The sequence below is a fragment of the Giraffa tippelskirchi genome, chromosome 13 (genome assembly GCF_054371585.1).
Source record: "Giraffa tippelskirchi isolate mGirTip1 chromosome 13, T2T-mGirTip1v1.2.pri, whole genome shotgun sequence".
Taxonomy (NCBI): domain Eukaryota; kingdom Metazoa; phylum Chordata; class Mammalia; order Artiodactyla; family Giraffidae; genus Giraffa; species Giraffa tippelskirchi.
The window spans coordinates 105010732-105023958 of NC_137287.1; the positions used below are offsets into that span (position 1 = coordinate 105010732).

General features: G+C 46.1%; 1 protein-coding gene across 5 annotated transcripts in view; it reads left to right on the forward strand.

Moving 5' to 3' along the window:
• The window catches only part of ZNF341 (zinc finger protein 341), a 58315-nt gene that overhangs the window by 41042 nt on the left and 4046 nt on the right, over positions 1–13227 (forward strand). For all 5 annotated transcript variants that reach the window (XM_081559747.1, XM_081559745.1, XM_081559748.1 and 2 more), the window contains 4 exons: positions 905–1095; positions 5944–6152; positions 10561–10657; positions 12231–12363. In XM_081559747.1, the coding sequence (XP_081415873.1) occupies positions 905–1095; positions 5944–6152; positions 10561–10657; positions 12231–12363 (630 nt within the window). The remainder of the gene's footprint in view (positions 1–904; positions 1096–5943; positions 6153–10560; positions 10658–12230; positions 12364–13227) is intronic.

Genomic DNA, 13227 nt, shown 5'->3' on the forward strand with positions numbered 1-13227 from the left:
GCAGAGCTGGCCACGGGCAGCTCACGGAGGAGGTGTTCTGTGCAAGCAGCATATGCCCACTTTTCTCTGGCCTGCCAGTGGGAACTGGCTCTACTGTGTTGAGCCCTTCTGTGCGTGCCTTCTGAATTCTTGTGAGCTCTAAAGAAGAACCCATTTCTTTCAAAACTCTTGTAGTGCCTAGCACCTAGGGTTCAACCATTGAGCAAACGTTTATGGAGGCTTACTGTGTGCCGGGGGTCTTCCCAGGTGGCTCAATGGTAAAGAATCTGCCTGCCAAGCAGGGAACTCGGGTTCAATCCCTGGGTCAGGAAGATCCCCTGGAGAAGGAAATGGCAACCCACTCCAGTATTCTTGCCTGAGAAATCCCATGAATAGAGGAGCCTGGTGGGCTACAGTATGTGGGATCGCAGAGTCAGATACTTGTTAGCGACTAAACCACCACCACCACTGTGTGTCAGGCCCCTGGGCCTACAAACTTTGAGGTCAGAGGTCCCTGTCCTCAGGGAGAGTGAGCGAGGAACAGCTAAACACATGATTGTACAAGGAGCTGGGAGGCATCATGAGTTCAGCTGGGGGTGGCAGTCAGGGTCGTTAACAACCACGAAGCGGTCTAGAGTGTCTGAGGGGAAGGCCTGCAAGGGGAGACTTGAGGCAGTGGCTCTTCATCCCTCAGAATGTAAGTGTTCAGTAGTTTGGCCCCTGGAATGGCTGTGTCCCTGCGCACCAGCTGAGCATGCGTGCAGGGCCTCGGGACCACGTGGGCACTGAGCCCACGGTTGGTGGGAGGTGAACGCAGCGGAGCACAGGGGAGGTGTCCTGCGAGTCCTTCTTGGGTGGCATGGTCCTCGGCCCTGACTCTTCCTCTGCTGTTCTCAGTGGCTTCCTTCCCTGGCTTTCTCCGCAGGGTTGGGCCAGACGCTGGCGAGTGCCCCGCAGCCCCAGGCCTTGCCCACAGCCGGCGAGGGGGAGGGGGACAAGCTGGAGGCCAAGCAGGTGGTCCTCATTGATAGCTCCTACCTATGCCAGTTCTGCCCCAGCAAGTTCAGTACCTACTTCCAGCTCAAGTCCCACATGACCCAGCACAAGAACGAGCAGGTAGGTGAGGGGGCGGGGGCAGGGGTAGGGGCACGACCACCCGAGTCATGAGCCTTGGCTGGTGCTGGGGTCTTGAACACGGCCTGGAGCGGGCCAGGAGTGGGCCTCAGTTGCTCTGAGCTGACGTGTTGACCATGATGGGCTAAGCTTCCCCCTCTGTCCTCCCTGGGTGGTGCCATAATGGCCCTGGTTTGGGCCATTATGGTGCTTGCCTGAGGCAGGAAGTCTGCCTCTCAAGGGTCATATAATGAAGGAATCAGACACAGGAAGAATTCTTACCACTTTGAGAAGATCTAGTATGTAAAAACCCGCCTATAGGGATTTGAGACTACAGCCCATTTTTTTTTTTTCAATTGAGGTGTGATTTACATACCATAAAATTCACCTGTTTTAAAGTGTACACTTCAGTAGTTTTTAATCTATTCATAATGTTATATAGCCATCACCCCTCTATTTCTAGAACACTTTTTTTCCAGAACATTTTTATCACCCCAGAAATTTTATACCCATTGGTGTTCACTCGCCCCTACTCCCAGACTCAGGCAGCCACTAACCCATTTTCTGTCTCTATCATTTGCCTATTCTGGACATTTTATATTGGAATCATGTAGTATGTGGCCCTTTGAGATAATATTTGCATTCATGTTGTAACATGTATCAGTACCTTATTCCTTTTTATTTCTAAATAATATTTCATGTATGAATATAGCACATTTTGAATATCATTTTATCAGTTGATAGACATTTATGTTCTTTCTACTTTTTAGCTGTTATGAATAATACTTTTGTGATCATCGTGTACAAGTTTTTGTATGAATATGTGTTTTCAGTTTTCTTGGGTATAAACGTAGGAGTGGAATTGCTAGGTTATATGGTAACTCTATTCCAGTGTTTATTTTTTAAAAATAATCTTTGTTAGTTCTTTTTTCTCCCTAGAGATTTGGGAAATTCAGAAAAGTCTGAAGAATATATAGATTCACATTTACTATTTATTATATGCTAAGTACTCTGCTAGAGGGCTTCCCTGGTGGCTCAATAGTACAGAATCTGCCTGCAATGCAGGAGATGCAGGTTGGATTCCTGGGTCAGGAAGATCCCTGGAAAAGGAAATGGCAACCCATTGAAGTCTTCTTGCCTGGGAAATCCCATGGACAGAGGGGCCTGATGGGCTACAGTCTATGGGGTGGCAAAGAGTCAGACACAACTTAGGACTGAATAACAACTCTGCTAAGGTCCTTTACATTCAGTACTTTACTTACTTCTCATGGCAGCCTTAGAGATAGGCATTTTCAGTGTATCCAGATGAAGAAACTGAGGCTCAGAGAGATGAGTGATCCATCCAGAGTCACACTGCCAGTAAGTAACTGAGGCAGGATTCAAAGCCAGTTCATTTGACTCCAAACCCCATGGAATAACCAGCTTACAATATGTCCTCCCAGGAATCCAGCACTCAATGCAACTCTATACGCTTTGTAGATTTCCTTTCCTTCCTTCTTTTTTTTGACTATGCCACATGGCTTGCATGATGTTAGTTCTCTGACCAGGGATCAAACTCATGCCCCTTGCAGTGGAAGCATAGAGTCCCATCACTGAACCACCAGAGAAATCCCAATGGCTGCATTCTTTAAATCCCTTATTATTGGACATTTAGGTTATTTCCTGATTTTGGCTATTATAAACAAAACCATGATGAATATTGTTGTAACCAAATCTTTGTCCACATCTCTGAGTTTTTCCTTATTATAGATTCTTAGGCAGAGAGATTGATGGAGTTAAGTTAGGCTATCCTTGGAGGAAAATCACCAAAAACTTTTCCTCAAACTCGCTTGAACAATTAGGAAGTTTGTTATCTCACATAATAAGAAAACCCAAGATGGGGCAGCTCGGGCCTGAGACAGTCAGTTGACTCAACCCCGCATCAAGGGCCCTGTGTCTTTCTAACTCTTGTCTCCACTGTCTTAGCACACGGCCCTGTCCTCTGCTGGTGGTTCACCTGTGGTCCTGTGATGGTGGTCACTTTTTCTAGGCAGAAGACCAGACACAGTATTATCCATGAACATAAAGGGGTTATATTAATAACATCTGTATCTTCTTTAGGAGCAAGGAAACCTTGCCCAGAAGCCTTCTGTAGCCCTCTCATTGGTCAGAGCCCGTGCACGTGCTCTATCATTTAGAAATGCATTGTTAGGCTGCAAATAATAGATAACTGACTTACTGGTTAGGATTTTTTTTCTCTCTCATATCATAAGAGGTCCATACATAGGTAGTATTGGGCTTATCTAGCGGGATTCTCCTGACTTTCTGCTCTGCTATCTTTAGCATGTGGCTTTCATCCTCAAGGTTGCAGAATGGCTGTCATACCTTCAGTCATCACATCTGTATTCCAGTTAGGATAAATGCAGAAAACAGAGGGAACTTCTCCTAGGAAGCTTTTGCCTTTGTGTCCAGGGAGTGATGCCTTCCCCAAAGATTACTGCCTACATACCACTGGCAAGAAAGGGTCGCATGACTGACATTCGATATAAGGGAGCCAGGGGAGCAAGTGTTTTAACTGGGCATCTTGCCACTCTGAGCAAATCAGGGTTCACTTTGCTAGGAAGAAGAAGCCTTCTTCCTTCTTTGTTAGGAAAAAGGATTGGAATTGTATAGGCAACCCTGAGTGTGTCATGCAACTGTGACTGTCTCACATCCCTATGAGGAAGAGTGTGTGCATGTATATGTGCTAAGTCACTTCAGTCATGTCCAACTCTTTGTGACCCTGTGAGGCTCCTCTGTCCATGGGATTCTCCAGGCAAGAATACTGGAGTGGGTTGCAATGCCCTCCTCCAAGGGGATCTTCCCGACCCGGGGATCAAACCCGCATCTCTTATATCTCCTGCATTGGCAGACGGGGTCTTTACCACTAGTACCACCTGGGAAGCCCCATGAGGAGTGTGTACTACTTATTAATGTATACTTTTTAAAATTTAAAAGCATATCTTTCATACAAATAACATAGTGAACTTGAATCAGAATTTTGCTTAATTCATTAATGGGGGAACTGGAAAAATGACAAAGCCGGTCAAAAGATGATATGGAACACTAATACCTATATCTCTGTATAACTGTGTCAGTGAAAAAAAGGAATCCTGAAATAAGATTACTAAGTTAGATACAAATCTGGTTTATGTCCTTCAGGGCAATAAAACCTCTGGAGTTAAAAAAAAAAAAAGAAAAACCCTCTGGAGTCATCTTTTCTACATGACAAAAATCACTTACGTTGGATCAGTTTTCTACAAGTTAACATTTAGCTTGAGAGTCTAGGTTCTGATCAGTAATAAACAGTCAAAATAAATGACATCACCCAGAGAGTGAGGTGACCTTCAGCAGCTTAACTGTCTTCACCTAACTGCTTGCCAGACAGCACTTCTCAAAGTGACATCCCCAGCCCAGTAGCTTCAGCATCACCTGGGTGCTTGGCAGGAATGCACATGTTCAGGCCACCCAGACCTGCTGCATCAGACTCCCTGGAAGTGGCCAGCCTGTTACTGTGATGCAGGCTCAAGTTGGAGAGCCACCATTCTCGCATAACATTGAAAGGATAGGATGCCATCTTTTCACATCCTTTCAAGATGTTATCGTTCCTGGTTTTTGGATAATTTTTCTTAAGTATACCCAGTGCATACAGTACAAGAGGGTTCCCTTTTCTCCACACCTTTTCCAGAATTTATTGTTGTATATTTTTTTGATGATGGCCATTCTGACCAATGTGAAGTGGTACCTCATTGTGGTTTTAATTTATATTTCTCGGAATCTAGAAAAATGGTGCAAATGAACTTATTTGCAGGGCAGAATATAGACGCAAATGTAGAGAACAGGCTTGTGGACACAGCAGGGGAAGAGGAGGGTAGGACAAATCGAGAGGGTAGCACTGACATGTAAACACTGCCATGTGTAAAATGGTGGGAAGCTGCTGTATAGCACAGGGAGTTCAGCTCGGTGCTCTGTGATGACCTAGGGTATGGTATGGGGGTGGCGTGGGAGGGAGGCTTAAGAGGGAGGGAATACTTGGATGTATACATGTTGACTTAAAAAGAAATACATAGTGTGAGAGTTAAGTTTTATTAGGGGCAAAATGAGGGCAGCCCGGGCGGCAGCACCTCGGATAGCTCTGAGAAACTGCTCCAAAGAGGCAGGGAGGGAAGGGTCAGTATATATGAGATTTTGGTGAGCAGAGAGTACATGCAATCAAGCACATATTTTTTCCAGAAGATTTCCGCTAGGCTTGTGAAGCTTTTGCTAGTCACGAGGAACAGTCGTCACCATGAAGGATTTTAGTGCTTTTCTAGATATAGGGAGATACAAGAATTAGGCTCATAAAATCAGCTCCTAAAAATACCTGAAGGCCTGTCCTACTAGTTTTTCCTCGAGCACAGAGTGCCTCATTTCTGCTGTCCACCCTAAACTCCTTTCAGCGGGTGGGTCAGCTGTAGCAGCATGTGATTTAATCCTTGTAGAGGTAGATGGCAAGTGCCAATTTGTGGTTGACATACATATAGCCGATTCACATTGTTGTACAGCAGAAACGAACACAGCATTGTAGCAATTATGCACCAGTTAAACAATAAATAAATTTAAAAAAATAATATATATGGCAGAAGCCAACACAATATTGTAATTATCCTTCAATTAAAAATAAATGAATGAAGAAAAAATAAAAATAAATCCAGGGCTCCCGCAGCAGGGGAGCAGGGGAACAAGCAGTTGGGTCTTCTATGAGCAGTGTTGGAGGTGGACACTACAGGGCAGGGGACCACAGTGGAGGTGGCTCTCTAGCCTGCCCTCACCTGCCCTGCCTCTTCCCCCAAGGTATACAAATGTGTGGTCAAGAGCTGTGCACAGACCTTCCCGAAGCTGGACACGTTCCTGGAGCACATCAAGAGCCACCAGGAGGAGCTCAGCTACCGCTGCCACCTCTGTGGCAAGGACTTCCCCTCGCTGTACGACCTGGGCGTGCATCAGTACTCACACAGCCTCCTACCACAGCACAGCCCCAAGAAGGACAGCGCCGTCTACAAGTATGTGATCCCCTTTCCCTCTCCCCACAGGAAGCCCAGGGGTCCATTCCCTTGGTGGTTCCAACTGCTCAGGTCCAGTGGGACATCTCAAAGGGGAATCTGAGGCTCTAGGGTCCAGCCTGGGGGAGTGGGTTGTGTGCCTTGGCACTGAGTGGGGAGAAAATGTGGGCCCTCCTTGTATCATTCTCCAACTTGGCAGACATGCAACCTAAAAAAAAAAAATCTTACAAAAGGGAAGCTGATTTTTCCTTGTTCATAGTGGAAAAAAGATTTGTTTTTCCCTAAAGTAAAATATTATGAAAATAGTATTTTGTCTGATAATCTACACAATTTAGATTACACTTAGAATGGTACACGGATTTTTTTTTAACTTTTTTTTTGGCTGCACCGGGTCTTGGTTGCTGAGCACAGGCTTTCTCTAGTTGTGGCAAGCAGGGGCTACTCTCTAGTCGCGCTGTTCAAACTTCTCATTGTGGTGGTTTTTCTTGTTGCAGAGCATGGACTCTGGGGTGTGGGCTTCAATAGTTGTGGCTCATGGCCTTAGTTGTCCCACAGCATGTGGGATCTTCCTGGACCAGGAATTGAACCTGAGTCCCTGCATTCATCAGCAGATGGATTCTTAACCACAAGACCATCAGGGAAATCCTACATCGATTTTTAAATGAAAAAATGCACAAGCGTGTATTTGAAAGCAAAAATCATAAAAATAAGATTGGTGTGTTTTATAATCTATAAAATTTAGGTTAAAGTTGGAGCTATATACTGGTTCTTAGAATGGGACAAGGAATAAATTAAGTATATATTTTATTGGGGGTAATTTTTCTGGCAACGCTTTATGTGGCTGTAGTCTTCTGTTTCAGTCATAAAGAAGGTCCCTTTAGTGGAAATGATGAAGGGCTTCCTCCGTTTTGCCATTTGCTTTTAGTCCTTAGAACTTCTGATCATTCTCTTTGGATCCATTGATCTTGTAATCGTCCTTGTCATTCTCGTTGGAGTTACTGAGCCTATGTTCATCCGTGTAGAGTTTCCCTTCCTTGAGAGCTTTCTGGCTTCTCCTCCAGAATCCCATTTGCCAATGATGTTATCCAGCATCACGTCCATGACTTGGAAGAACCCCTTACTGTTGTTCTCCATTCATTTCGCTGTGCATTAGCCTTATGTCATTTGGGAGCAGCTGCCTCACAAAACCCAGCACATAGTGCATTGGGTATTAGTGGGAAAAAAAAAATAGTTTTTGTCCAGGGACTTCTAGTTCATTAGTGAATATTGTCATTTTAGAATGGTTTTGCTTCTCTGTGCAGACTTGTATCTGCATGGAGTTAGCTGATGACCTCTATTAATGCACACACACACACCCCACCCGCCCTGGCCCTCCTCTAGCTCCTGGGTGAGGCTTCTGGGGTTCAGAAATAAGTAAATACAGACTTTGAGTTTAGAATGCATGGACCGCTTAGGGAGACAGGAGTGTATATATTCTTACTATATGCTGTGATAAAATGCTGTCATAGGCATATGTACCCATGGTGAGAGGTAGGGCAAGGGAAGGTATCCCAGGAGCAATGATATCTGAACTGGGTTTTGAAGGATGAGTAGGAGCTTGCCAGGTAGACAGTGGATGGCCAGGAGTACCTTCCTAGCGGGAGAAACAGCAAGTGTAAAGATAGGAAATAAAATAGCAAGTGGTTTAGAATGACTGTTCTGTAGAATGGAAGTAGGAGGAGATGTTTAGATGGGGCCTGGGAGAGAAAGTAGGGGCCAGGGCCTGAGGATCTTGTAGAAATCACAGGGGCTTTGTGAAGCTGGCAGAAGGACTGGGACTCAAGAAATGGGGTAGAGGGCATCTGACCCTGGGGGAGATTGGGAAATGGGACCCCAGAGGCAGGAAAGCCAGGTGAACTCTGACGAGCTAAGGGGTGATTTCTGGTTAACGATGAGTAATTCCCATTTGTAGAGAGCATTTGCTTTGGCCCTTCCAATCTGTGGAATTTCTAGGAGTCCCTGTAGCTGTGTGGCTCTCTGGAGTGAGATGCCAAGTAAAAGAAAGGGAGTACCTGCAAGGTGCCTTTACCTGACTTAGGGACATTGAGCCCTGCTTTCCTGGGAGGTAGGTTGTATCAGTCAGTTCAGGTGGCTATAACAAAATATTATAGACACACGAGAGAGAGAGAGTGCCCTTTCTCTCTGGTCTTTTGTTTTTTTTCTTTCCTTCTTTAGCTGCATTGGGTCCTAGTTGTGGCACTCAGAATCTTTTCTTGCAGCTTGAGGGTTCTTCATTGTGCCATGTGGGCTTCTCTCTAGTAGTGGTATGGACTTCTCTCTAGTTGTGGCATGCAGGCTCCAAAGCATGTGGGCTCAGTAGTTGCAGTGCCTGGGCTTAGTTGCCCCTCAGCATGTGGGATGTTAGTTCCCTGACCAGGGATTGAACCCACATCCCCCATGTTGGAAGGCAGATTCTTAACCACTGGACCACCAAGGAAGTCCCTGCTCTTTTCATATAATGGCACTAATCTCATCTGGAGGCTCCCACACTCATGATCTCACCTAGACCTAAGCACCTCCCAGAGGCTCCATCTGCAAATACCATTACATTGGGGGTCAGGACTTCACCATATGGATTTTGGAGTAACCTAGTTCAGCCCATAGCTGTGGTGTTCTCCCCATTGTGAAGATGAGGACATCGAGGCTCAGATGAGGAGAAGTTAGCATTCCATTATACATGGATAGGCTGTAATTTATTTAACCTGTCCCTTACTAGGAGTTAATTGGGTTATTTCTAGTTTGCCATTATTATTAACAACATTACAGGGAACAACTTTGGACATGTATCTTTGCTCATTTGTAAATAAATTCCTAGAAGTAATTTTGCAGGTCAAAGATCAAAGAGGGGTTTGCAAAAGATTAATTACTACCTGAAAAAATAAATTTATGTGCATTCAATGCAGTATTTTAAAACTACAGAAGCACATAGAATGAAAAGGAATTCCCTATCCATCCTGACCCACTTCCGCATCCCATAGACAATCGCGTTCAAGAAGTGTTTCTTTTAAACTTACTTTGAGGGACTTCCCTGGTGTTCCAGTGGCTAAAAGTCCGAGCTCCCAATGCAGGGGCTTTAATCCTTGGTCAGGGAACTAGATCCTATATGCCATAACTAGAGATCCCACATGCTGCAACTAAGACCCACTGCAGCCAAGTGAATAAATAAATATTTTAAAAAAAACTTACTTCGACATAATCTCAGACTTCTAAAAAAGTTATACGAATAGTACAAAGAATTCCCATACATACCCTTCACCCACATTTCCCAGGTATTACAATACTAACCACACTGGCTGTATCACATTCTGAGCTTTTTGAGAATAATTTGCAGACATAATGCTCCTTTACCTTTTCTCTTTCATGTGTATTTTCTAAAATCAAGGATAACCTCTTCCATAAAAGCATGGTGGAGTTATCAAAATCAGGAAGTTAAATCAATACAATTCTGTTATCTCATCTATAGACCTTATGCAAAAATTTCCAATTGTTCCAATAACATCCTTTACAGATGAAGAAAAAACTTTTTTCTGGTCCCAGGGTCCAATCCAGGATCACACGTTGCATTTGGTTGTCCTTGTCTCTTCAGTCCCCTTTTTGCTGAAACAGTTCTTTCTGTCTTTGTCTTTCATGAGCTTAGTATTTTGGGAGAGTAGAAGCCAGGTATTTTGCAGAGTGTGCTCAGTTTGGATTTGTCTGATTTGACCTCAGGGTTGGTCCAGGATCGACACTTTTGGCAGGAGCATCACGAAGTGATGCTATGTCTTTCTCAGCTCATTGTATCAAGAGACACATGACATGGGTTTGCCCTATTGCTGGACATGTTACCTTGCATGACTTAGGGTGGCATTTCTGGCAGGGAGTTTTCATTTTAATGGTCTTGCGAAACTGCCTCCCCTGCAAACCCGTGCCTCCTGCCACCGGAGCCTGAGCCATTCCCATCTTCCTCCCACCAGCTCACAAAGTCTCTGCCCTCCTGGTAGCCCTCCTCCCACCCCACCCCCTCCTTCTTTCTTGCCATCTGTAGGCATTTAGCTTGTGGTTTTCAGGGTGTGGCCTGAGGGGGAGTCTCCTGGGCCCACCACAGGTGCAGCCTGCCTGTGGGTACAGATGGCAGGGCCCACAGTTCTGTTTTTAGCATGAATTGCCCACCTGCCTCTAGCTTTCCTCATTGGTACTGCATTGTAAATGGGCCCATTTGCTGGCTAGTGTTTTCGTGGTGGGAAGACAGTGGCATCTTTTCTTTAGAGTGGCTTGTGGCCTGAAACTGCTGTTTTGCGGGTATGTTAACCAGTGATCGTGGAGGAGGGGTGTGGCTGGTTGCCTCCAGCCCCGTGCATGTTTTCTCACCTCTCTGCTCCTCCCCATTTAGGTGTGTCAAATGCGTCAACAAGTACTCCACACCTGAGGCGCTGGAGCATCACCTGCAGACTGCCACTCACAACTTCCCCTGCCCGCATTGCCAAAAGGTGGGGACCCCTGCCCTTTCTGGCGAGACGAAAGTAGGGGGCCAGAGGTGGTAGAGCAAGACCCCACTGTCTCCTCCCCTCCTGCCTCAGCACGTGCAGGCCAAGCTTGGGGTTGTCTCTGCAGACAGCACTTCTTCTTGAGGAGTGAGAGCTCTACCTGGCCCATCTTACCAGTTGGTCACCCATCCTGGCTGGCCTGGGGTTGCTACTGGGGCCAGGTGGGCCGGCCAGGCTGTGGAGTGAGGGCTCTCCTGGGCCCAGGCCCAGCATGCAAACAGCAGCCTCCAACTTCCTGACATCTTATTATCCTGGTTATTACCAGTTCTTCTTTTCATTGGTTCTCTCACGAAAGCCTGGCCCTTCACACTCATCAAAAATCCAATCAGGGTTCCATTTTTCACTTTTCCCCAAAACATAATTTTTGTAAAGTTTGTTTGAATCAGGTCCATATATTGTGATTGACTGATCCGACCAAAGTTTCTATTAATCTACAGATTCCCCCATCAATGCTCTTTTTTTTTTCTTTTGATGTGTTTATTGAAGAAGCTGGGCCTTTGGTCCTGTGGAGTTTCCTGAAGTCTGGATTTTGCCGATTGCACCCCCTGGTGTGTCTAACTGGTTTCTTTGTTCTTCTCATTTTCTTACCACCTTACATGGCAGATTTCCTAGGACAGACAGTCCTGATTTCACTTCGGCCTCATTGTAGATGTTTCTAATTTTACAGCCTAATTTGGGGGTTGGAATTTGTGGTCCGAATAAAAGGTATCATGAATTAGCAAGAACCGTGTGCCAGATGTGGTTCTGAGCATTCTATCTGAAACTGACTCATTTAACCCTAGGTGGCTGGCATACTATTTTACAGACAGGGAAACTAAGACACTGAAAGATCATCCAGCTAGGAGATAATGGAGTGAGTAAGTAGTTAGGTTTGTGTCCTTGACCACGTATCTGTATCAGATGAATGAAAAAATGAATGAGTGCCCTTCCTATGCCTGGGGAGGAAGGAGATTTTGGCTTCTGTGTTTTCTGGCTTTTTATTACCTTTCCATTTATTTCTTCAGTTATGTGTTCATTTCTTCATTCATTCTCCTGCTTGTCAGTCATTTAACTCAGGCCCTGTGCTGGGAAATGAGAGCTCCTCTCTGCCCTCTGGGAGATCTCGTGTGAGCAAAAGGCTGTTATTCAAATAGGTTAGATGCTAACTTTAAAAGTGTGGGTGTACTTTTGAGGCATTGAATGTGGCATTGAGAAGTCACGGAGGGCTTCACGGAAGCAGTGACCTGAGTTGGGTCTTAGAGGATGAGTAGGAGTTTGTCCTGCTAAGAGAAAAAGTCTCTCTGGGTAGAAACAACAGCCTGGGCAGAAGCTCAGAGCCGGCCTGTCTTGACTGGTCTTATGGGTGAGTTGTGGGAGCCATGAGGTTCTAATGACTGAGCTGGACACTGTGAGCCCTGACCCCTGGTGGGCAGAAAGAATGGTGTTTCCATAAGAGCTGGTAATGAGGGACCCCTTGAGCTCGTAATGTGGTGAGGGTGGTGAGTCAGACCTGACGCCGACTCCTCTGTCCTGCCAGGTATTTCCTTGTGAACGGTACCTGCGGCGTCATCTGCCCACTCACGGCAGCGGGGGCAGGTTCAAGTGCCAGGTGTGTAAGAAGTTCTTCCGGCGGGAGCACTACCTCAAACTGCATGCTCACATCCACTCAGGTGGGTACCTGCCCCCCAGAAACTTCTGCTCAATCCCCAACCCCCTCCCCCAGACACCCTCTCAGTTCCCCTTTCCATCCCCCTCTGGCCTTCCTTCTCAGCTCCTTCAGCCTTCTGCCTCAGCACCCTCCTGCCCATCCCCTCCCTTCTCTTCATGCCCCACCCCATCTCCTTCCTGGCCCCCTACCCACCTGCCATCTCAAGGGAACAAAAGGTTCCCACCAACACTGGAGTAGAGATGAGCCTCTGGAGGCTGGTGGAGGGACTCCTGGCTCTGCCTCTAGGAATCATCCTCTTGTGACCACTCTGAGCCCCTAGGACTGGGCCCACTGTTCTCAATACAGAATTCCTTCCCACACCTTAACCTTTTTAATGACTACAGACCGTTCCATTGTAATGATCAGAATTACCTCAGTCATTGGATTGGCATTTTTCAAAAGTACTTATTCATCTTAGAGAGGAGGACAGAGAGGAAATGATGGCAGGAAATAAAACAGCCCAGTCATAGACCTTTTCCAAAGGGCAGGTTGTGATCCCTGACCCCTGTCAGGTGAGAGCTACTCTCCATGCCCCACCCCCACTAGCCCCACCCATGGAATCTGCAGCAGATGATTTGGGGCGACTCAAGTGGGCTCCGGGCCATACTGCTGAGCTATGGAATCTTAGTTCCCCCAAACACTTAAGTGTACACCATGAACCTCAGTTTTCTCATTGAGGACTTACCTTATGGTTTGTTGTAAGGATTCAATCAGATAAGATGTAATCCCGCTCTCCTGTGAGCTTCCCTTGTGACTCAGCTGGTAAAGAATCTGCCTATGGGAGACCTGGGTTCGATCTCTGGGTTGGGAAGATCCCCTGGAGAAG